General features: G+C 43.7%; 1 protein-coding gene across 1 annotated transcript; it reads left to right on the forward strand.

Moving 5' to 3' along the window:
* The first annotated feature begins 6,948 nt into the window (after positions 1–6,948).
* LOC122675677 (serum amyloid A protein) lies at positions 6,949–10,806 on the forward strand. The gene is made up of 4 exons (XM_043874674.1): positions 6,949–7,096; positions 7,656–7,747; positions 9,995–10,133; positions 10,523–10,806. Exons 2-4 carry the CDS (start codon positions 7,657–7,659, stop codon positions 10,686–10,688), a joined length of 396 nt encoding a protein of 131 aa, XP_043730609.1. The 5' UTR covers positions 6,949–7,096; position 7,656; the 3' UTR covers positions 10,689–10,806.
* The last annotated feature ends 11,291 nt before the right edge of the window (positions 10,807–22,097 follow it).

Consider the following 22,097-nt stretch of genomic DNA (forward strand, 5'->3'; position numbering starts at 1 on the left):
TGACAGCAACCCTCTAATATTTTATTTATAATTTAGATATTAATTTATGTCTTTGAAGAAAAATTATTATCTGATGGAGCTATTAGACTGGAAAAGCAGATAGCTGGTCCATACCAAGGCAAAAGCGCAGAGCTATAGAAATCCTCCCTGTTGCTGAAGGGGCTGTGAGCTGGGCTGCCCCCCTGGACCGCAGAGTGACACTTCGCTGTGAAACTAAGGCTATGCACACCAGCTCTGTCCTCCTTTGATACAAATGGCATGATGGAGGTATCATTTGTATTGATCTGACACTTAAAACATGACTGCTTGTTGGTTTATTTTTCTGGTTATTAATGATTTGTGAATCTCTTTGTGAGCTTATTTCTTATTGCATGTTGTCTATAAACTGATTTTCTTTTTAACACTTCACCCATTTTTCTACTGGGGCTGCCATCTTTTCCTTATTGACTCATAAAAGTTCCTTGTATTTTTGAAATATTAATCCCTTGCCATATTTTAAACATCTTTTTCCATTCTCTATCTATAGCTATATTCTTATTGTTGATGTAATCAAATTCACCACTTCCTGATTTGGGGTTTGTGCCTTTGAAATTTAAGAATTCCTACACCATCTCTAGTTCACAAATCTATTCTTTGATATTATTTTTATTAACTTTATAGTTTATCTTCACATTTACATATTTAATACTTCTAGAGTTAACTTATGTATGTGTATTAGGTAAGGGTCTAATTTTCTAGGCAAGAATACTGGAGTGGGTTGCCATTCCCTTCTCCAGGGAATCTTTCCAACCCAGGGATTGAACCTGGGTTTCCTGTATTGCAGGCAGATTCTTTATTGTCTGAGCCATCAGGAAAACCCTATTAGGTAAGGGCCCAGCTTTATTTTTCTCTCATTCCAAAACTATCAAGCCATCCCATCTTCAATGATTTGTGATGTCTTCTTGATCATATACTGACGTCCTATACATGTGGCCCTAGCTCTGCACTCTCTATTCTGTCCCATTGGTAGATGTGTCTTTAGTTGAGCAAATATTATTCTTATTACTGTATTTTGCTGTTTATCTTAACGCCTGGTACGATAAATCCCTCTTGTTAATGCTCTCCTTTTTTGAGGCTGACTTTTCTATGCAAGGACTTTTATTTCTATATATGAATTTTGAAGTAATCATCTGTTCCAGAAAAATTTAGCTGAAATTTTCAGTATTAAATGTGTGAATTAATTTGGGGTCAAATCGACATCCTTAATATGTCATCCCATCAGTGAGCTAGAAACTTCACTCCATGTTTGAATCATCTTTTAAGGTGTTTGTTAGAGGTCTGACACCTCCACTGGAGTTCTGTAAATTATTGGTGAAAGTAACTGCTAGGAATTTTATAGTTTTGCTGTTACTATGAATAGTTTATTATTTTTAGTCATGTTTTCTATTTGGGTATTTCTACTATGTAAAAACCTGTTGGTTTTTGGATCAAGTGTGAGCCATCTTATTAAATTTCCCAATTAATTGTAGTAGTCTGTTGATTTTTGTGGCTTGGGGGTTTATGATTATACTAATGAAAATTTTTTTTACATTTTAAAAAAATTTATTTTTTTAATTGAAAGATAATTACTTCACAGAATTTTGTTGCTTTCTGTCAAACCTCAACATGAATTAGCCATAGGTATACACATGATGACAGTTTTTTCTCTGCCTTTCCAATCCTTATATCTCTTCTTTGTTTCTATTTTCTATGCCTTGGCCAGGGCTTCCAGAACTATGTTACACAATAGTGGTGACAGTGGGCATTCCTTGCGCATTTCTGATCCTTCAAGTGATGGGCTAAAAGTTTTTCTATTATAAAATATGTTAATTTTATGAAATTAATTTTATTTTAATTTTATTTCATCTTAATTTTATAAAATTAAATAAGTTCCCTTTGAAATGTAATTTTCTAAAGGATTTTTCTCTTTCTTTTAAGAAATTCTTCTTATTGTTGATTTATAATGTTATGTTAGTTTCTATATGCAGCAAAGTATATCAATTAGATAATATCCACTATTTTTTACATTCTTTCCTCATATAGGTCATTGCAGAATATTAAGAAGAGTTCCCTCTGCTACACGGTAGGTCCTTATTTATCTACTTTATATATAGTATTATGTGTTTGTCAATCCCAGTCTCCCAATTTATTCCTCCTCACCTCCTGCTTTATCCCCTGGACACTACAAGATTTTTTCCCTACATCTGTGACTCTATCTTAAAGGATTTTTTAAAAGAAACATAACTTCAGCTTTATTAAACTCTCCTTTTTTGATCAATCAAGATATTATTTTTCTCCCTTAGGCTAATAATGTGATGAATTACATTAATTATAGTCATAATGTTGACCAATTCTTGCATTCCAAGAGGAAACCTCACTCAGTCATGAGGAATTTTTAATGCTCATATTTGGTTTGGTAACACTATGCTCTGTTTGAATTGTTTGCACCTTTAGAGGTGAAATGGGACTATCGTTTTCTTGTATTGCCCATCTCTCACTTTAGAATCAAGTTAATCTACTTCTTTAAAATGAGCTGAGCATCTCTACTCTTGATTAGTTTTCTGCACCAACCTGTGTAACATACTCTTAACTGTCCCCTGAGATTTTAGCAGACTCTCCTGGAAAACATCTGGCCTTAGTAGGGGATACTGGGGAAAAGAGATCCGTGACAGACACTTTTGCTTATTTAATACTTAACTAACTTCCTAAAGACATCTATGTCTTTTGCACCAAAAAAAAAAAAAAAAAAAATGGCTGTACCTTCATTTAAATTAGCAAATGATGTGCCACTGTGAGTTGATGAAATGGAGATCTGAGGCTCCATATTAAGTTTAACTTTGAACTGGGAAAGAGGAATTCAGATTAATCTCACTCACTTGGGTTTGTGTGGAGAGTTTACCTCTGCGAACTGGTTTTAACCAGCTCAGAATAATGCTGCTGAACAGCTTTTATGCTGAGAAACACTAGAGTCACTGCAAAGGGTTTCATGTTGTGTTGAATTGTAGCTATTGTTGGTGTTGACTGTTGTGGCTTCTGCCAGAAGTCACTGGGTATACACGCATGAACTGTGGGTGTTGTCTTACCTGTGAGTTGCCAGCAGTTTGCTGAGAGGAGAAACGTGGTTGATCTGGTCTCTTAGATGGTTGCTTCCAGGTTGGGAGTGACTGGCGTCAGATTTGTGTGCGATTCTAGGAAGTCGGTCTTTCCTTATGACACCAGCAGTCAGTGGAGGCTGTTTTCCTACACGCCTGGACCAGGGCAGAGTGAGGAGCCCCCCCAGAGCAGAGATGACCCCCTCCTAGCAGGTCACCTCAGAATCAGGGTCGGCTGCCCTCTACCAGAAAAACAGAGATCCTCAGGAAGCTCAGCGCAGATGTGCAGTGTATCCTTCTTCTGGTGTGTCGATTCCACGCTCATGTGTTTTTCTTTTTTTTTTTTTTTTTTGAGAAAAAAAAATGCCACCAAATGATCAACAATGTACACGGCATTAATAATTTCTTCAGTGCTATTTTCTTTTAATCTCCCTGGTGAACTGAAGGATGAAGAGGAGGGAAGCCAGCCTTTCTGGTCCTAGAGCTGTGCTTCTTTTCCTTTTGGTAAACTGGGAACTTCACAGGCCTCTCTCTCTCTCCTCTCTCTCTCTCTCCCTCTCCCTCCCTCTCTTTCCCTCTCTCTCCCTCTCTCTCTCTCTCTCTCTCTCTCTCTCTCTCTCTCTCTCTCTCTCTCTCTCTCTCTCTCGGTGCTGTGTAGTAGAATTCCAGTTTGGCGTTAGAGAAACTTCACACCCTCGCAACTGCTGGCAAAAGAAGAGCTGTCAGTGTGAGGAGAGACTATCCCCTCTTCTCCTGCAGCTACAACAAATACAGGAGGGTTCTCTGTCTCAAAAACTTTGGGCCTGGTGCACTGGGAAGACCCAGAGGGATCGGGTGGAGAGGGAGGTGGGAGGGGGGAATCGGGCTGGGGAACACATGTAAATCCATGGCTGATTCATGTCAATGTATGACAAAAACCACTACAATATTGTAAAGTAATTAGCCTCCAACAAATAAAAATAAATGGAAAAAAATAAATAAATAAAAAGCAGAGATGTCACTTCACCAACAACAACAAAAAAAAAACTTTGGGACCTAGGCCCCAAGTGTCAGGGTATCCTGTGGGGTTTTGTTTTTTGGTTGCAAAGCTTTGGTGTTCTTCTCTTCCACTTAATTATAACAGAAAATGAAGGTCTCTTAAACCTCTCAGTAGTCTTATCACACATGGCTATTAGGAGAGGGGTACCTTCTAATTTATAAACCAGGTCTCTTTCAAAAATAAAACAATTTGCTAATTGTCTCTCACTATTAACTATTAATCTGGGACGAGAGGCACCAACAGAGACCATCTCTGCAAACCAAGACACAGCTTCTCATGGAAGACTCCTGGGAAATCCCTTTAAGGCCTGAAGACTCTGAAATCACCATAACAGGATGGTTTTCTATTGCAAGAGAAACAAGTAAAAAGAGCTGACCACTACAGTCGTCCATTGTTCTAAGCATGGCCCTGCAAAGAACTGGGTGTTCCTTCCAGAAGTCTGAATGCCTTAAGTTAACAAGGAAGTGAACTTGCAATGCTTGACTTGGTGTTTAGAAATTGTACTTGCTTTGTCTCTAATGATTCTATCAAATAAGAAATGACTGGAATGATGCAAGAAAGTGGGAAGTGAATTCCAATATCAAATGGCTCCAAACAGAGTCAAGAGTTGCAAAAGAATGTGATCTCTGGCCCATGATTTCTGCCCCGAGGAAGGTAGAAGAAGGGATGTGGACATCACAACCCCCGTCTTTGGAGCAGCCCCAGGGCACATCTAGGGCCAATGACTATAGACAGTTGACAACATTCCCTCTCCCCACCATGTCTACTCCTGGGACAAAGTCAGCTAAGCCAGCTCAGGGACCTAGGCTACCCGAACCACAGTGAACCCCAACTTTCCCAAGGAGTGTAAGTTCTGTTGAGAATATTTAAATACTGCTTAGCTTTGCCTTGGATAAAAGCCAGACAGAGAAATCCTTTAGACAGTTATCTGCCCTACATGTTCATCTCATTACACCTACAGGAAATAAAACATGTCCCAGACCCAGAAAGAGGCATCATCCTGATTTTGAGAGGCTCTAATCTAAGACAGGGCTTCCCAGGTGGCTCAGTGGTAAAGAATCTGCCTGCAATGCAGGAGACATGGGTTCGATCCTGGGTCAGGAAGATCCCCTGGAGAAGGAAATGTCCACCCACTCCTGTACTCTTCCCTGGAAAATCCCACAGACAGAGGAGCCTGAGGGGCTACAGCCCGTGGAGTCACTGAAGAGTCCGACACGGACTTGGTTACTAAGCAACAACAAGTCTAAGACCGTGGTTCCCAGACCACAGGGTCATCCTCACCTGCTGTGCTTCCTCCCGGGCCAGTGCTCTTTCTAACATCCTGCTCATGATTCCCTGAGTCTTGTAACAAATTGGCAATTCTTCGCCCTCCTTATTCTCGGGATTACTACTTGAGCACAAGCCCCATGTCCTTCTAGACTCTTATTTACCATCTCCCCTCGTCTCAGTTCGCAAGTCTCCGTGATTTGCTTGCATCTGTCTTGGAGATCTGTGCCTGTGTCTCCAATGCACGGCTTACATTCCTTCTCTCCTGTGAACACTCCAGGGAAGAATCCTGAGGTGGGGCTCCTGGACTGGGCCTCACTTGGCCTCCTGCCGTCCTCAGGCTTCCAACCCAGGGTCCCAATGTCAGGAAGAGCAGTTCCATGTCCTCTGGGTCCCCCCCGTCTCTGACATATCACACACGCATCATCCCTTCTCCTCTGGGAAATCCAGTGACTGAAATTTCCCTTTGAGATGAAGAGGCAGAGATGGGGCAAGGAGTTCATCAGAGATGCCACCCCTGTGAGAGCACCTGCATGAAATTTCCTCCCAAGACTGCCTTCCTGAACTCACAGAATAAAGCCCAGTCCTGCTTTTCTGATTGAAACAGCTATTCTCTGACATCATACTCTCCAGCATTCTTGTGATAAATCAGCTTTCTCTGTAACCGTCCTGAACCATCTATGCTGATAATTTAACAGACATCTGGACTTTTCCTGTTCATTTTTATGGTGTCATTTCTACACAATATCATAGCAAATTTCCTCACTGTAGTTCAACCTTCCTGGGATTGCAATGACCTCTCAATATGGTCGACCTACTGTTATGACCATCAACAGCATCTGATCATGAATACACTTGAAGCTGGAAGACTCCCTTTTCCGGTGCTGGATCCACCATGTGGGTGCTGGAAGTTTGATTTTCCTGAGTTTTATCTCCTTCCTTTCCTGCTGCTGTACCCTGAGGTCCCAGCTTCACCCTGAGGTCCCAGCTTCACCCTGAGCTGTTCCTTGTAATGGACCCTTCTGCTGGTCCATTTGCCCTGTATGCTCACATTCTTTACTCAACTCTCTTTTTCTAATGTTAATCTTTGGAATTCCCAAGTGGCTCAGGTGGTAAAGAATCCACTTGCTGTGCAAGAGACCCACATTCGGTCCCTGGATCAGGAAGCTCCACTGGAGAAGGCAATGGAGTGTTCTTGCCTGGTATTCTTGCCTGCCACTCCAGTTATCTTGCCTGGGGAATTCCAAGGAGAAAGGAGCCTGGTGGGTTACAGTCCATGGGGACCCAAAGAGTTGGACAAAACCAAGCGACTAAACACACACATCCTTCACAGCAAAAGTCAGTACATTACAGTGGGGGATGAAAAACACATTTGTCTCCTGGAGTGAGACTAGAAACGGGCAGGAAAAAGCCCAATATGCCACATTCTGAAAGTTGCCAGATTGCACAATCTAGGAAAATTAGATGTGAGTGAAGAATAACACTGCTGTTTTCAATGCTGTGTTCTGGTCAGGAGGGATTTCCCAAACTTTCTTCCCTTCTTTCTTTCTTTGCTTCCACCCCGTTTCTCATTTGCTCCACTGGCCAAGTGTCCGTATATAAAGCACCGGCCCGTCTCCCTGGCAGGCAGCACAGGCAGCGCAGCTTCACCAGGAGCCTCAGCAGGAGGGCACGGCCAAGGGTGAGGTGCTAGAACTCGCCAACACTTTTCCTCTTCGGAGACTTTCTCTTCACCAGCATTCTTGTGCTGCAGCCCAGCTCTCTGCTTCCTTCTTGAATCTACTGTTCATTCTGACCATTAGAATCCTCCAGGCATGAGCACGTCAGGGGGTAGGGCTCCCTTGTCTGCTTCTTCTGTGAAGGCGGTGATGGGGTGAGCACGCGGCCACAGACACTGTGCCTCATCCACCTCTTCTCACATCACAGACAGGCGGCAGGAACTCACTCCTCGTGCCTCTGGGAAACTTGCAGTGCAGCTGGGTTTCTGGCTGATAGAGGATGAGGGGACTGGAAAATGGTTTATGCTAAAAGCCCGTTGCAATCCTCCATGCAGGAAATCACTGGGATTCCAAGATTTCACATGGAAATGAGAGCTGAATCCTCTGTGTTACAACCTATCGTCTATCTATTGAGATAAAATTCAGAGAGATTTACATTTGGAATGTAAGAGTGTATCCACATTACAACTCAGCCTCAAGACCTGTCATTCTTGGTTGAGTCTGCTCATCTCTCTGTTGCAGGATGAACCTTTCCACCAGCATCATTTTCTGCTTCCTGATCCTGGGCGTCAGCAGCCAGAGATGGGGGACATTCCTCAAGGAAGCTGGTCAAGGTAAGGACCAAAGGATGGGTCGGGGAGGCTGTGTCTGCTTCCCCAGGATTCACCTGAGCAGAGGACACATCCCCACAGGGCAAAGGCCATCAGTGGGCAAAAAGGAGCTTGGTTTGCATGGTAGCACTTCCCGAGGCTGTTCTGGCAGCTTTGCACTCTTTTTGGGGATCCCCAAGCCTGAGGTCACATAAAGTCTGGGCCCCAACTTTCAGCAGGAGTGAGGAAGATATCTGGGGGGCCGGGTGCGTGTTCCCAAAACACCGGCAGGGCTCTGCTGCCCCCTCGTGGGCAACTAGAGATGGCTCATTTCCAAGTCTCCTGTAGCCAAGAAGTGGGTGCAACCGATGAATACTTTTAACTAAAATACCTGAATTTTAGTAGCTGGTGAGGACTGTCTAAGAACTTTATGTGCAGGAATCGACTCATTTTCCTCCTCAAGGTTTAATCCTTGAGCCCTGCAATGTAGGGACCATTACCCTTTATCAGAGAACCTGCTGCCCCAAGAGATTAAGATAGGTTCCAACGTCCTCCAGCAGAGCAGGATTGAACCCAGCATCCTGAGACCTTGCTGTTAACCTCGGCCCTTCTACTGCCTCCCAGACAAGAGTACACGTGGAGAGTGAGGGGTCTGTGAACACGCGTCCTGCTCATTATCTGAGTAGATGGCAGAGAGTGGGGGTTGGTGCCTCTGGAAGGAAACCCGATAGAGTTCCCCTCCACATAGTAAATGGGAGCATGAGTTTTCTTGATGATGGTTCTGCTGAGGCTGAGACCTGGTGAGAATCCTATAGCAAGAGACATAGACCTCACTAGCCAGAGCAAACTGGCCATAATTTATTTCTCAAAACTATTTGCTATTCTTATTTTTCTGTGATAATTGCTGAATAGTTGTTTTAAGAGTTTGTTCTTAATTCCATCTAAATTCACACAGGCCCAGATAAAAGTATCTTTTCATCTCCTAGGTCAGTGTTGTTCAAGGGGCACTCCAGGATGACTTGCATGAGAATCACCCCTGGTCTGGGTGCTTTGGGGAACGCAGGGGTCTGGATCCACACACAGTCCCTTCCCTGAACCACAATCCCTGGGGCTCTCTGCAAATCTGTCCATTATTAAGCACCCCAGTTGATTTTGTGCACAATAAATATTGAGAATCACTACCTGGTTTTGCACCCAAGGGACAAATATGTCGTGCATTTGGAAGCACTTCTTAAGCAACTCTAGACTCCAGGGAACTATTTAAATCTGTAACTCAGGGTGAATAGCTATAGTAAGAATATCATAGCCCTCAGCAAAACTATTTTTCTGAACAGTGGAAATAGCTAATACCTAAAGTAAAGATAAGTTATCTCACAGAGATATTACATAAACTATGATTATAATCCACATTATATTTTCCTCTTTTCCCTAATGAGCTAATCTTTGAAACCTTTGCCATTTCATTCTACCTAGGTTGGGTTCTCTGCCCATGCCTCTCTGATCTTCATTCTACTTTATTTATTTTTTTGCCCTACTCATCTAAGGACCAGCGAGGTGATAGTATAGTGAGCACCTACAATGTTCTCCAAACTCAACCTATATTTCCTCAGTTCTGCTTAACCACCCTGAGGGAGGCATTACTCCTCCATTTTACTGGAGAGGACACTGAACTTTAGAGCTGGTGGTTCAGTTGCCCCTTTTCTGCATCTGATTACCCTGTTTCATCAAAGCCCTCTTAGGGAGCTCACCTTTACCACCTGCTGATTTAATTCTGATGGTTGCCCATGTGCAAACATGCCCTCAGTATTCAGATGTACTCAGGCCCAAGTTAGTCACCAGGGCGGGATTTCTCCCCTTGACCAGGCTGGGAGTATCCTATATCCACAGCCTTTCTCAGTATCGTCCTTCCTCTCAAGCTCTGGTCAGAGCCTTTCCTGCATCTTTCCAGGTGGAGGTTTATTGTGTAAGCAAACATCCCCTAAAGAAAGAGCATCGACCTCTTCTTCCCACACATCACACACCTCCAGAAACAAAGTTCCAACAGACTTAGAATGAAACCAAACAGAATAAAACTTGCACCAAGTGTGATACTCACAACTTCAGATCAGGGAAGTAAGTGAGAAGTAAAGAAGTATTCATTTCAAGCCAATATAATAATCTCCAAGGGCATAGTTGAAGACTGAAACCTAGAATCAGTGGCAGGAAATCATTTATTTCTGTCTTTCACCAAAACACAATCACATTCATCTCATCATTTTCTTTTCCTCCCAGGGGCTAAAGACATGTGGAGAGCCTACAGAGACATGAAGGAAGCCAACTACAAAGGTGCAGACAAGTATTTCCACGCCCGCGGAAACTATGACGCTGCCCAAAGGGGACCAGGGGGTGCCTGGGCTGCTAAAGTGATCAGGTACCAGGGTCCCTGGGGATGCAGGGATGGGTGGGCAGAGCTTGGCTGCCTTGGACAACCTGGAGGGGCCGAGCCCTGGAGAACTTTCCTGTAGGGCTGTGGGCCCCCCTCTTCTTGCCCACCCTCCTGCTCTGCGCCCAGTGTGAGGTCTGGGTGTCTGAGGAGCAGAGCGAGGCTGGTGGGCCAGGCGACTCTCCACCCTCCCGCTCTGGGTGTGTTCACGTAGCACAGGGCTGAGGTGGGCTGAGCCCGGGGAGCCTCAGGGCTGTAGCCCCTCTTTCCTGGGCTCCTCTCAGAGTCACTGATCCCTTGGAAAGAGGAGAGATGGGGAGGGTGGGGCTGGGGCTCATAGTCCTGGATTAATCCCCTCCTGCCCTCTTCCTTTCCAGTAACGCCAGAGAGAATATTCAGGGAATCACAGACCCTGTGTTTAAGGGCATGACCAGGGACCAGGTACGGGAGGACTCGAAGGCCGACCAGTTTGCCAACGAATGGGGCCGGAGCGGCAAAGACCCCAACCACTTCAGACCTCCTGGCCTGCCTGACAAGTACTGAGCTGCCTCTCTCTCTGCTCAGGAGACGGGGCTGTGAGTCCCCAAGGGCAGGGACACTGAGCTAGAGCGTTCTCTGCCCACAGAAGGCAGCGGATCTAATAAATGCTTAAGAGATGGCATACTGAGGCTGTGTGTCCTTCCTGGTATGAGGGCAGCCTGTTGGTTCCAGGGCTGATGGCAGGACAGCCACGTGAAGCTCAGCCTGTGCCTGTGTGTGTGTTTCCGGGACACACCCTCAGCATCACTCAGGACAGACCCCTGTCCAGCCTTCCCCCAATCAGACCCGCTCCCTCTCCAGGCCCCTCTGGTTCCCCCGGGGCCGTTTCCAGGCCCTTCTCAGTCCAGGCCTTCTCCCTCCCTGCAGTTGTGTCCTGCCACCTCCTCTGTCCCCGGGCCAATCCCCTAGCTTGTCCTCGGTGCTCTCTGTGAGGGGTCAGGGACACAGTCACGGGAGGACTGGATGCTGGAATTGTGCTTCAGAAACTGCCACCTTGCCCTTCTAGTAGCAGCACCTGCAAGTCCAACTATGAACCAGTTTCTGTCTGTGCATCCAGAACCACCTCCCGTGCTCCTTCCCCTCACTCTAGTTTCCTTGCCTTATACAAGTTCCCAGGAACGACCATGTCAAGAAGTGGAGGAATAGTAACATCAAAATTCAGAGTCAGGAGGCTTTGTTTGCGTTGGATATGAGTCATGTCCTTGAGAGGAAGTAATTTTCCCTTCCTGGTCCTTTCTCAATGCAGGGAAGCCAGCAGCAGTTACTTCTTATTGCGGAAAACTGTCCCTTATGGCAGGGGTTTGGGTCTGTTGTTGTTGTTTAGTCGCTAAGTCATGTCTGACTCTCTGTGACCCCGTGGACTGTAGCCCATCAGGCTCCTCTATCCGTGGGAGTCTCTAGGCAAGAATACTGGAGTGGGTTGCCATGGGTCTGATAGAGTGCAGGAATTATAAGTGATTCTGGAAATCATAAATTCCTAGAAAACCAAGAAACTTCTTCCTCAGAGAAAAACTTTGGTTTTGGTGTTCAGTTTGTTTTGTTTTGTTTTCAGATTTGATGTTTACGAATTTTTCAGATTCCAATAAGTAGAATGATCTAAAATCTTAAAAAATGGTGAATACATTTCTGTATCCAACTTTCATATCAAGTAATAATACACTTATTTTTCCTTTTTACAAAAATTTGGAAAGCTTCTGTATCCAGCCTTGCCAATCATCCTCTCTCTAATGTTCCCTTTCTTTCCCCTCATTTTGCAAAAATTTTAGACCTTCAGCACCTGGGATAGAAATCTAACAGTAAAGAATCTCATAACAAAAGGCTTCTTACAACCTGGGGTCCATTCAGACTCTACCATAGAAACCCCTAAACTCAGCAGAGCTTTGAGCCTGTTCTCAGCAGCTGATGGGCAGCCACATTCTCCTTAATCCCAGCTAACTTTTTTCCCTGCTTTATTTTGTCAGAGACTCACTTTTCTGAGATACAGCCATAATCCTCCTTAAACTTCTACCTACATCTCTGACAAGGCCTTCTGATGGGACCTGTATGAGAAAGCTCTCTTGTGACTACCTTATACTTCTTCTTCCTCCTTGACAGGGAAAGTCAACATGTCTTTCCTCTCTAGAGATCATTTTCTCATTAATCTTCTCCCCTTGGAAGTGCTCCTCAAACCCACGTTCAGAGTAGAAGTGTGTGTTTATTTACTCTGAGCTCCACACCTACCCTTCTTTGCCTGGCTTGTGATTCTGGAGCTGGACCCTACGAACACATCCCCAGTGCCAGCTGGCCACGGTCCTAACCTCTGCAGTTTGGGGTGCTAGAGGGACGTTGCAGGAGAAGACACTTTCTGGTTAGTGGTTCCCTTCCGCCCAGCTCCTGTGGCGCGCTTGTCCTGCACAGGACACCTGGGGACATTCACCTCAGTGAGGAAAATGTGCTTGTTCCTCATGATACACACCACACCTCAGAGTCCGGACCCTCTGTACCTGCTTCCTGAATAAATTCCCACATTGAAAACCCAGACTTCACTCCATGTCACTCTTTACTCTGGTACCTTCTCCTCTTCCTCTTTATCATCAAACTTGAGAGTCTGTCCATCTGCACTTCCTGCTTCCTCACTTCTGACTCACACTAGAAACTACACCAGCCTGATCTCTGTCCCCACCACTCAGCAAAACAGCTCTGGTCACCACTGACCTCCGTGGTGCCAAGACAATTGACAAGTTCCTGTCTCATATCAGGAAGGCTCGGAGACATGCTCATCACAGTTGTCCTCTTCCTCCTTTCTGGAAGGTTCTCTCTTGGCTTCATAATACCGTATCCTCCTTTTGTTTCCCTTTAATTTTCCTTTATCTCCGTAGCTGGGTCTTTTCATCTCCCTAAACTCTAAGGGTCCCTCAGTCTTGGTTCTGGTTCTCACTTTCTTTAAGTTTTTTTTTTCTCTCTTTTTTCTCCCCTAAACTTATTTAATTGAAGGAAAATTGCTTCACAATTTGTGTTGGCCTCTGCCATACATCAACATGAGTCAGCCATAGGTATACACGTGTCCCCTCCCTCTTTACCTCCCTCCCACCTCCCACCCCTTCCCACCCCAGGACTCTCACCTTTTAAGTCTCTAAATTTTCTCCAAGTGCAGGAAATAGCACCTATACACTGATGGTTCTGAAAATTACACCTCCCCCATTCAGAAACCTGGTTTCCCTGCTCCGTGCTTGAATATCCGACTGACCGCTAGACACCTCTGCTTGGATGGCTTCCAGAGATCTCACACTCACCGTGTCCCAGAGGGAACTCTCATCTGCCTCCAGAACTTTTCACCTGCAGGCCTCTCCATTTCAGCAGATGACATCACTGTTCCCTCTGTTACTCAGCCCAGAAATTGAGATATATGCCTGATGCTTCCCTTGCCTTTACCCCACATCCAATCCACTAGCAAGTCCTGAGATTCTATTTCCAAATTTCATCTCTAATCCATCAACCTGCTCTCACGTGCACCTCCAACAAACACAGTTTCTCACCTGGGTTCCTGCAGCCACTGTCTAACTAGTCTCCCCATCTTCATGGTTTCCCCTTCTGCTTAAGTTGTGTATAACTTACCATCTAAACCAAGTCACTTTCCAGAACGAAAAGGGGCATTAGTAATAATTATGCCAGGATGACAGAAATAAACTGGGACTGTCACAGGCAAAAGAGGCCTGTCTCTCTAGCACAGCTGATCTCTGTAAACCATAATCTGATCATGTGTCCCTTCTACTTAAAACTCTTCAGCAGATCTGGTCCCTGGTCATGATCTGGCATAATCTCATGCCATATCCTCCTAGCTCTCTGCTCTCCAGCCACATTGGTCTTCCCTCAGTCCCACCAATGAGTCAAACTCTAATTTATAGGTATGTGGTATTGCCTTTGCCCAGAACATGCTTCCCACCCATTCTTCTCAAGGCTGCTTCCGTCTTTCCTGCACCTCTCACTTGAAATTCCTCTTCAGGATGGCCTTCTCCGACTACTCTGAGTGGCCTACCATAGCTATTACTTCTTTCCCAACAATTATCGATATGTGAGATGATTTTATTTATTTCTCTTTTTTTTTTTTAACTTCTTCTGTTATTTGGTTCCTGGTGGGGGGTGGGGCATTGTTTTGCTGGTTTTCTTGGTCTGTCTTCAACCTTAGATTGTAACAATTTCTGTCTCATTTAACTTTAAATATCTAGCACTAAGCAAGGTATCTGGCATGTAATAGGACTTCAATGCTTATTGAACAAGTGAATGAATGAAGGAATTAATTTTTTTAACTAAAGGGAATTTTTTCAGGGTAATACATTACAAAATGTATTTCCATTATACCACATCATCTTTATGCATTCACTCACTGATGGACTTTAAGGTGCTTTAGATGGTTTCCATATCTTGGCTGTTGTGAATATGCTGCAGTTAACACAGTGATGCATGGATTTTTTTTTTAATATTTTTAAATTGAGGTATAGTTGATGTAAAATATTTCATAAGTTTCAGATGGACAACACAGTGATTCACAATTTTTAAAATTTATACAGCATTTATAGTCATTATAAAATACTGGCTATATTTCCTATGCATCCTTATAGCTTATTTCATACAGAGTAGTTTGTACCTCTCAATCCTCTACCCCTATCATGCCCTTTCCTCCCTTCTGTCTCCCTACTGGTAATCACTAATTTGTTCTCTTTAACTGTGAGTCTCTTTTTTTTGTTATACTCAGATTTATTTTATTTTTTAGATTCCACATGTAAGTACGTCAAAGTTGTCATCACACACACAAAAACTGTCATTGTGTATGGTGATAGGTGGTAACTAGACTTATCTTGATGATCATTTCACAATATATACAAATATCAAGTCACTGTGCTGTATATCTGAAACTAATGTCATGCTATATGCTAATGACATCTCAACTAGAACAATAATAAAAGCCATTCCAATTATCACCCGGTATCACTGGAAGAGAGGAACCAGACAGCCTGAGCTTGTGTTTGATCCATTTGGAGTCACGTCCCTAGGCACCCCTCACAGAAAGTTCTTTTTCCAGAGCAAATTTATTTAAGCCTAAATAAACTGAGAACAGAAAGAGCTATAAAACCATCATCACCCGGGATTTGGCCAGAAATGCAAAATCTCAAGCTGTACCTCAGATCTACCACAGCAGGCAGGACCAGTTACATAATGTGTGGTACCAGTCCCAAATAAACATGTTCAGAAATTCTTAAAAATTCCAAGATGGTGAAAGCGGGGCATTAAACCAAGCCCAGGGCTGTGCTAGGCGTGGGGCTCTGCATGGGTGCACAGCGTCATGCCACGAAGACGGGCGGTTTAACTAGGAAAAGCCGAGGAATTCAAAACACTGATGTAAAGCCATGAAACCCAGGCTTTTCCTATTAGTATCAGATAAAATAATGCCTAGATCACTAGTATATGTCATCTTGAATATTCAGACGAATTCAGAGTAGTCCATCTGGAATAATATATTATTACCTGGGCAAGATGGGAAAACCCCAGTCCAGGAAAATATTCTCTGCATTCAGGACACAGCAGTGCCAGTATTTTTCTGTGTCTTCTGGGAAGAAATAGCAAGAAGGAATTTCCAGCCTCTCTTGCGGTTTGTGTTTGATCCACTAGACAAAGGTTGACTGGAAACTCCAGGCTAGTCATCTCTGCAAAACAGCGTTGTGTTGTAATTCTGTACTGTTCCTCAGGAAGTTTCATGGTACCCAGATTTCTTTTAAATGAAGGGGTGAGAAAAACTGGAGTTTGCTCTAAATTTTACCCTAAAGTTACTGTTCCCGGCAAAAGGGCAATTTCAGTCCCTTGTCAAGCCACAAAACAGTTAAGATGGTAAATTTTATATTATCTGCATTTTACAATTAAAAAAAAAAAAACTTGCCATGGGGAACTGGAAGGGACAGAACCCTGGTGGAATTTCAGCAGATGGGCCCTGGGGCAAAGGGCGGGTCAGGTGTGAGCAGGGGGCACGACCAGAGGGCAAGTGCAGAGCATGTCCATGAACAGCGCCCAGGATGAGAGACAAACCTGGGCTCTGAAACTGAGAACAAGAATCTGGGAACAAGTCATGGAGGGCCTTGTCAACAACTGTTAATCAATACTCAGTCTAAGAAGAGAGGGGGGAACTCCCCTGGTGGACCAGTGGTTAAGACTTCACGTTCTAATGCAGGAGTATGGGTTCAATCCCTGGTCAGGGAGCTAAGATTCCACATGCCTTGCAGTCAAAAAAACAAAACATAAAACAGAAGCAATATTATAAGAAATTCAATAAAGTGTTTTCTTTAAATGGTCCACATTAAAGAAAAATTTTTTTTAAAAAGAAAGAGAATTTTATTTGAGCCAACATGAAGATTACAACTCAGGAGACAGTCTTACAGAAAGTTCTGAAACTGGTGGTCCCTGGTGGTCCAGTGGTTAGGACTCTGCCCTTTCACCACTGAGGGCGCAGGTTCGATCCCTGATCAGGGAACTAAGGTCCAGCAAGCTTTGGGATGTGGCCAAAAATAAACAAATTATTTAAAAAAAAAAAAAGCCCCGACTGTTCCACCCATTAGAGGTCAAAGCAGTTATATGTTTTTGAGACAAAGAGTTATACATCAAAGTGTCACACTGACATTGACATAGTCCAACAAGGTGACCAATGGGTCATTGTGACTCTTACAGAGTCAAGGAAGGAAATCTTAACTCCTAAGGAGTTACCTTGCTGGTGCCAGGAGGAAATTGCTTTTTTTTTTCTTTTTGGCAAGTAGGCATTCCTGTGTCTTTTAAGGGAATCTAGTTAATGTAATACAGACACACAGTGTACATGAAAGGGAAGAGGATAGTAGTTCAAAAGGCAGAGAAATTTTTATGTCAATTTTTTTTCTTCTCCCACCTTAAAATAATTTTTTTTTAATCAGTTTTAAATACCAAGCATAAGGATTTGGGCTTTAATTGGAAAGCCGAGGGGAGCTACGGAAGTTTCCAATTGGGAAGGGGTTGAAGGTTATGTCTCAGAGGATAAGGATTTTGACAGAGGGTCTCCAATGAACTTCCCATGAGACCCAAGGAAACATTCACTCTCAGGGGCTGAGCTTTATCTACCAACTAGGATAACCTGAACAATGTGGGGATAGGTGACAAGTTGAAGGAGGTTAAACTAGTCCTCGGGTCTACACGTTGAAGTCTGGGGCAGGATTCCCACATTTGTACTTGTAACGAGACCCATGATGATTCTAATGCATGGCAAGTTTGTGAATCACCTGAGTGATACTGAAAGTGGGTTCCATTGTGGAACTGAGACTGTGTGCCGAGACTGCGTGGTGTGGGGCAGGGGGGGAGGCAGAGTTTAGAAGCGTTAGAGAAAAAACCACAGGACCAAAATGGTGCCACTCGTGCTAAAGCCCATGGAACCGAGACTTTAGTACAAGTTGCAGTTTCAACCCTCCCCGGAAATGTAATCTTAACCAGTGGAATTTTCTGGTCAGAGGTAATCTGCCCGTGGGCCTTCTCCATTCATCCCATCTCACCACCTCCACCCACAAGAGGTAATATGCATGATATAACAGTCTTAATGGTCCCTTTTCCACAAAAATATATCCTGACCTACAAATAATTCTTTCTTTTCTTTTGCTAATAACTCCCTTGTCTCACCCTTCTAAAATTGCCCTCCCCTTCGTATACCTACTCTTCTAGTTATTAGATGGGATGCTGCCTGATTCATGAGTAATTGAATAAAGCAATTAGACCTTTAAATTCACTGTTGAATTTTGTTTTTTAACAGAAGTGAAGAAAGTTCCCTAAAGACTGATGTAAGTGTCTCAGAAAGAAGTAAAGACAATGTGGGCTGGTGGCAATAGAGAATATAAAAATAAATAACTATTGGAAATAATCTCCAATGTTGAATTGAGGGGATTTACCTAGTAACTGAAAGTGAGGGTTGAGGAAAGGGGAAGAGACAAAATAAGATTTTGAGCCTTGATCAGGGCAGTGACAAATACAGACAAGGAAATTATTTCAATTTTGGGCTTCCTGCTCTCGTCCATTCATGAAAATCAATTACATAGGTCTGATTGACTATGCCAAAGCCTTTGACTGTGTGGATCACAATAAACTGTGGAAAATTCTGAAAGAGATGGGAATACCACACCACCTGACCTGCCTCTTGAGAAACCTGTATGCAGGTCAGGAAGCAACAGTTAGAACTGGACATGGAACAACAGACTGGTTCCAAACAGGAAAAGGAGTACATCAAGGCTGTATATTGTCACCCTACTTATTTAACTTTTATGCAGAGTACATCATGAGAAACGTTGGGCTGGAGGAAGCACAAGTTGGAATCAAGATTGGTGGGAGAAACATCAATAACCTCAGATATGCAGATGACACCACCCTTATTGGCAAAAAGTGAAAAAGAACTAAAGAGCCTCTTGATGAAAGTGAAAGAGGAGAGTGAAAACGTTGGCTTAAAGCTCAACATTCAGAAAACTAAGATCATGGCATCCGGTCCCATCACTTCATGGGAAATAGATGGGGAAACAGTGAGAGACTGTTTTTTTTTCTGGGCTCCAAAATCACTACAGATGGTGATTGCAGCCATGAAATTAAAAGATGCTTACTCCTTGGAAGCAAAGTTACAACCCAATCTAGATAGCACATTAAAAAACAGAGACATTACTTTGCCAACAAAGTTCTGTCTAGTCAAGGCTATGGTTTTTCCAGTAGTCATTTATGGATGTGAGAGTTGGACTATAACGAAAGCTGAACGCCAAAGAACTGATGCTTTTGAACTGTGGTGTTGGAGAAGACTCTTGAGAGTCCCATGGACTGCAAGGAGATCCAATCAGTCCATCCTAAAGGAGATCAGTCCTGGGTGTTCATTGGAAGGTCTGATGTCGAAGCTGAAACTCCAATACTTTGGCCACCTGATGTGAAGAGCTGACTCACTGGAAAAGACCCTGATGCTGGGAAAGATTGAGGGCAGGAGAAGGGGATGACAGAGGATGAGATGGTTGGATGGCATCACCGACTCAATGGACATGAGTTTCAGTGGGCTCTGAGAGTTGGTGTTGGACAGGGAGGCCTGGCGTGCTGCAGCTCATGGGGTCACAAGGAGTTGGACACGACTGAGCAAGTGAACTGAACTGATCGTTACTGGGTAAAATGATATTCCAAATATTTCAAATAAGAGCTAGTATTTATTACCCAGACACTGGCACTCTGTCCTGCATTTTGTAGGTAGTTTTGCTTCACACTTATTATCTCATTTAATCCTCTGCTACCTAAGGTAGGGCTACTATTAACCCCATTTCACAGATGAGGAAACTGAAACCTGCAGAAACAAAGCAACTTACCTGAGGTCATTCAGATAAAGAGCAGACATTCAAAGCCAGTCTGCCTCAGAACCTGCCCACTACAAACTGGCACTTGTCAATTGCTTCTGCAAGCATTAAATCATGAACTGCTTGCTGACCTTCAACATGCCCGGAAAGGAATTCAGGGTGGAGATCAAGAATGAAACACTCCAGTGATCTGGGAAAAACTGACTGAACAAGTCTTCAAAGATAGCTATTTTCAGAAGACTTTATGAGCTCAATTCTAGCCTCTCCTCTGAAAGAGCACTAAAATCATTAATGGTGACATTTGTTCCTCCTGATCAGCAGCAAGGTTCTGCCAAAATGTGTGCTTGGCTGCAAGCACCCTGCTTCACTGAAGTTATTTCTAACACTCCTCACGCCTACCTCTTTGGAAGTTTCTTAGAGCTATCGGAAATACCATCTCCCAGATTATAGTCGTCATTTTGCCTCAAATAAAACAACTCACAACTGTCACATTGTGCTTTTTTATCCCCCACAGTGGACAAACCCAGGCTAGCAGCCACTATGCCACCCTGAAGTCCTGTTAAACACCAGGCAGGCCTGGGGGCAGGAGGAAAAGTGAGACAAGCACAGGGCAAGTGAAAGATGACAAGTTGTCCTTGCAAACACTGCCTAATATCCAAGTAGGCTGTTCAAATATAAATGTCTAACTGAACAGGATTTTTGCCAGCTGAACTGACCGTGGCTGTATTGGGTTACTGGACCTGTGAGTCTGTACTAATGTAAAGGGTGAAGGCCCTCCTGTCACTATCAGACTTTGTCATTACACAATGACCATGCAAAAGATGGTCTAGAGGAAATCCCAGGAGGAGGAAACTGCCTGAACTGGCACAACTGTGCAATCTTTTACAGCCCATCTTTCTAGGGCACATCTATCCTCATTTATCAAAAGGGTACAAAGAATTTTCTAGCATTAAAGGAAAAAAAAATTTCACCTGAATTTATTTTCCAAGGAAAACAAGCAAAAATCCCATTCAGTTGGTAATGGACAGGGAGGCCTGGCAAGCTGCAGTCCACGGGGTCACAAAGAGTCAGACACCACTGAGCAACTGAACTGAACTGATAAGAAATCTATTATATTTGATCTTCATCCCCTTTCCTGGGCACAGTTCAGTTCAGTTCGGTTCAGTCGCTCAGTCGTGTCCGACTCTTTGCGACCCCATGAATCGCAGCACGCCAAGCCTCCCTGCCCATCACCACCTCCCAAAGTTTACTCAAACTCATGCCCATCGAGTCGGTGATGCCATCCAGCCATCTCATCCTCTGTCGTCCGCTTCTCCTCCTGCCCCCAATCCCTCCCAGCATCAGGGTCTTTTCCAATGAGTCAACTCTTCGCAAGAGATGGCCAAAGTACTGGAGTTTCAGCTTCAGCATCAGTCCTTCAGAGTTCCTAAAACCCTTGGAATTTCCAGTGACAGGTATCTTTTTGATGTTAATGAGGTGACTTTCGACCACACCTAAGGATGGGGGCTGGCTGCCAGTGCAACGAACCACGTGATTAGAAGGCTGGAACTTTCGGTCCTGACACTGGCCATTGGCCACAGAACTCAACCTCCAGCCCGTATCCCCTCTCCAGACTGCCGCTGCTTTATCTAGAGCTTCTGCTTGGTGAACATGTAGTGATCCATCTGAAGTGGTACTGGGAGAGGGCACGGAAATTCCTTGCCCGTTCCCCATACCATCCCCTCCATCCAGCTGTTCCTGAGTTACAGGCTTTTATAATAAACTGATAAATCTAAGTAAGTAAAATGTATCTCCAAGTTCTGCAAGCCACTTTAACAGATTAATCGAACCCAAGGAGTGGATCGTGGGAATCTCTGGTTTATAGCCAATTGGTCAGAAACACAGGCACACATGTGCAATACAGTGGGTTCAGTCCCCAGACCACAGCAATAAAGCGAGTCACATGAATTTTTAGTTTTTCAGTGCACATAAAAGTTGTTTATATTCTACCATAGTCTATTAAGCATGTAATAGCATTGTCTTAAAAATCAATGTATAAGCCTTAATTTAAAAATATTTTATTGCTAAAAAAAGTGCTAACTTTTTTATCTGAGCCTTCAGCAAGTTGTAATTTTTTTCCTGGGAGAGGGTCTTGCCACCATGTTGATGGTAGCTCACTGATCAAGGTGGTGTTTCCTAAAGTTGGGGTCACTGTGGTGATTCCTTAAAATAAGACCACACTGGAGTGTGCCACGTCATTGACTCTTCCTTCTCTTCCTTTCACAAAAGACTTCTCTGTAGCACGCAATACTTTACAGTATTTTACCCATAGTAAGAGTTCTTTCAAAATTAGTCAGTTTTCCCTCAACCCTGCCACTGCTTTGTCAACTAAGTTTATGTAATATCTTAAGTCTATTGTTGTCATTTCAACAATCTTCCCAGCTTCACCAGGAGTAGACTCCATCTCAGGAAATCACTTTCTTTGCTCATCCAAAAGATACTCTCTTCATCCATTAAGTTTTATCATGTGATTATAGTAATTCAATCATATCTTCAGGCTCCACCTTTAATTCTAGTTTTCTTG

This window comes from Cervus elaphus, chromosome 2, assembly GCF_910594005.1.
Source record: "Cervus elaphus chromosome 2, mCerEla1.1, whole genome shotgun sequence".
Classification (NCBI taxonomy): Eukaryota; Metazoa; Chordata; class Mammalia; order Artiodactyla; family Cervidae; genus Cervus; species Cervus elaphus.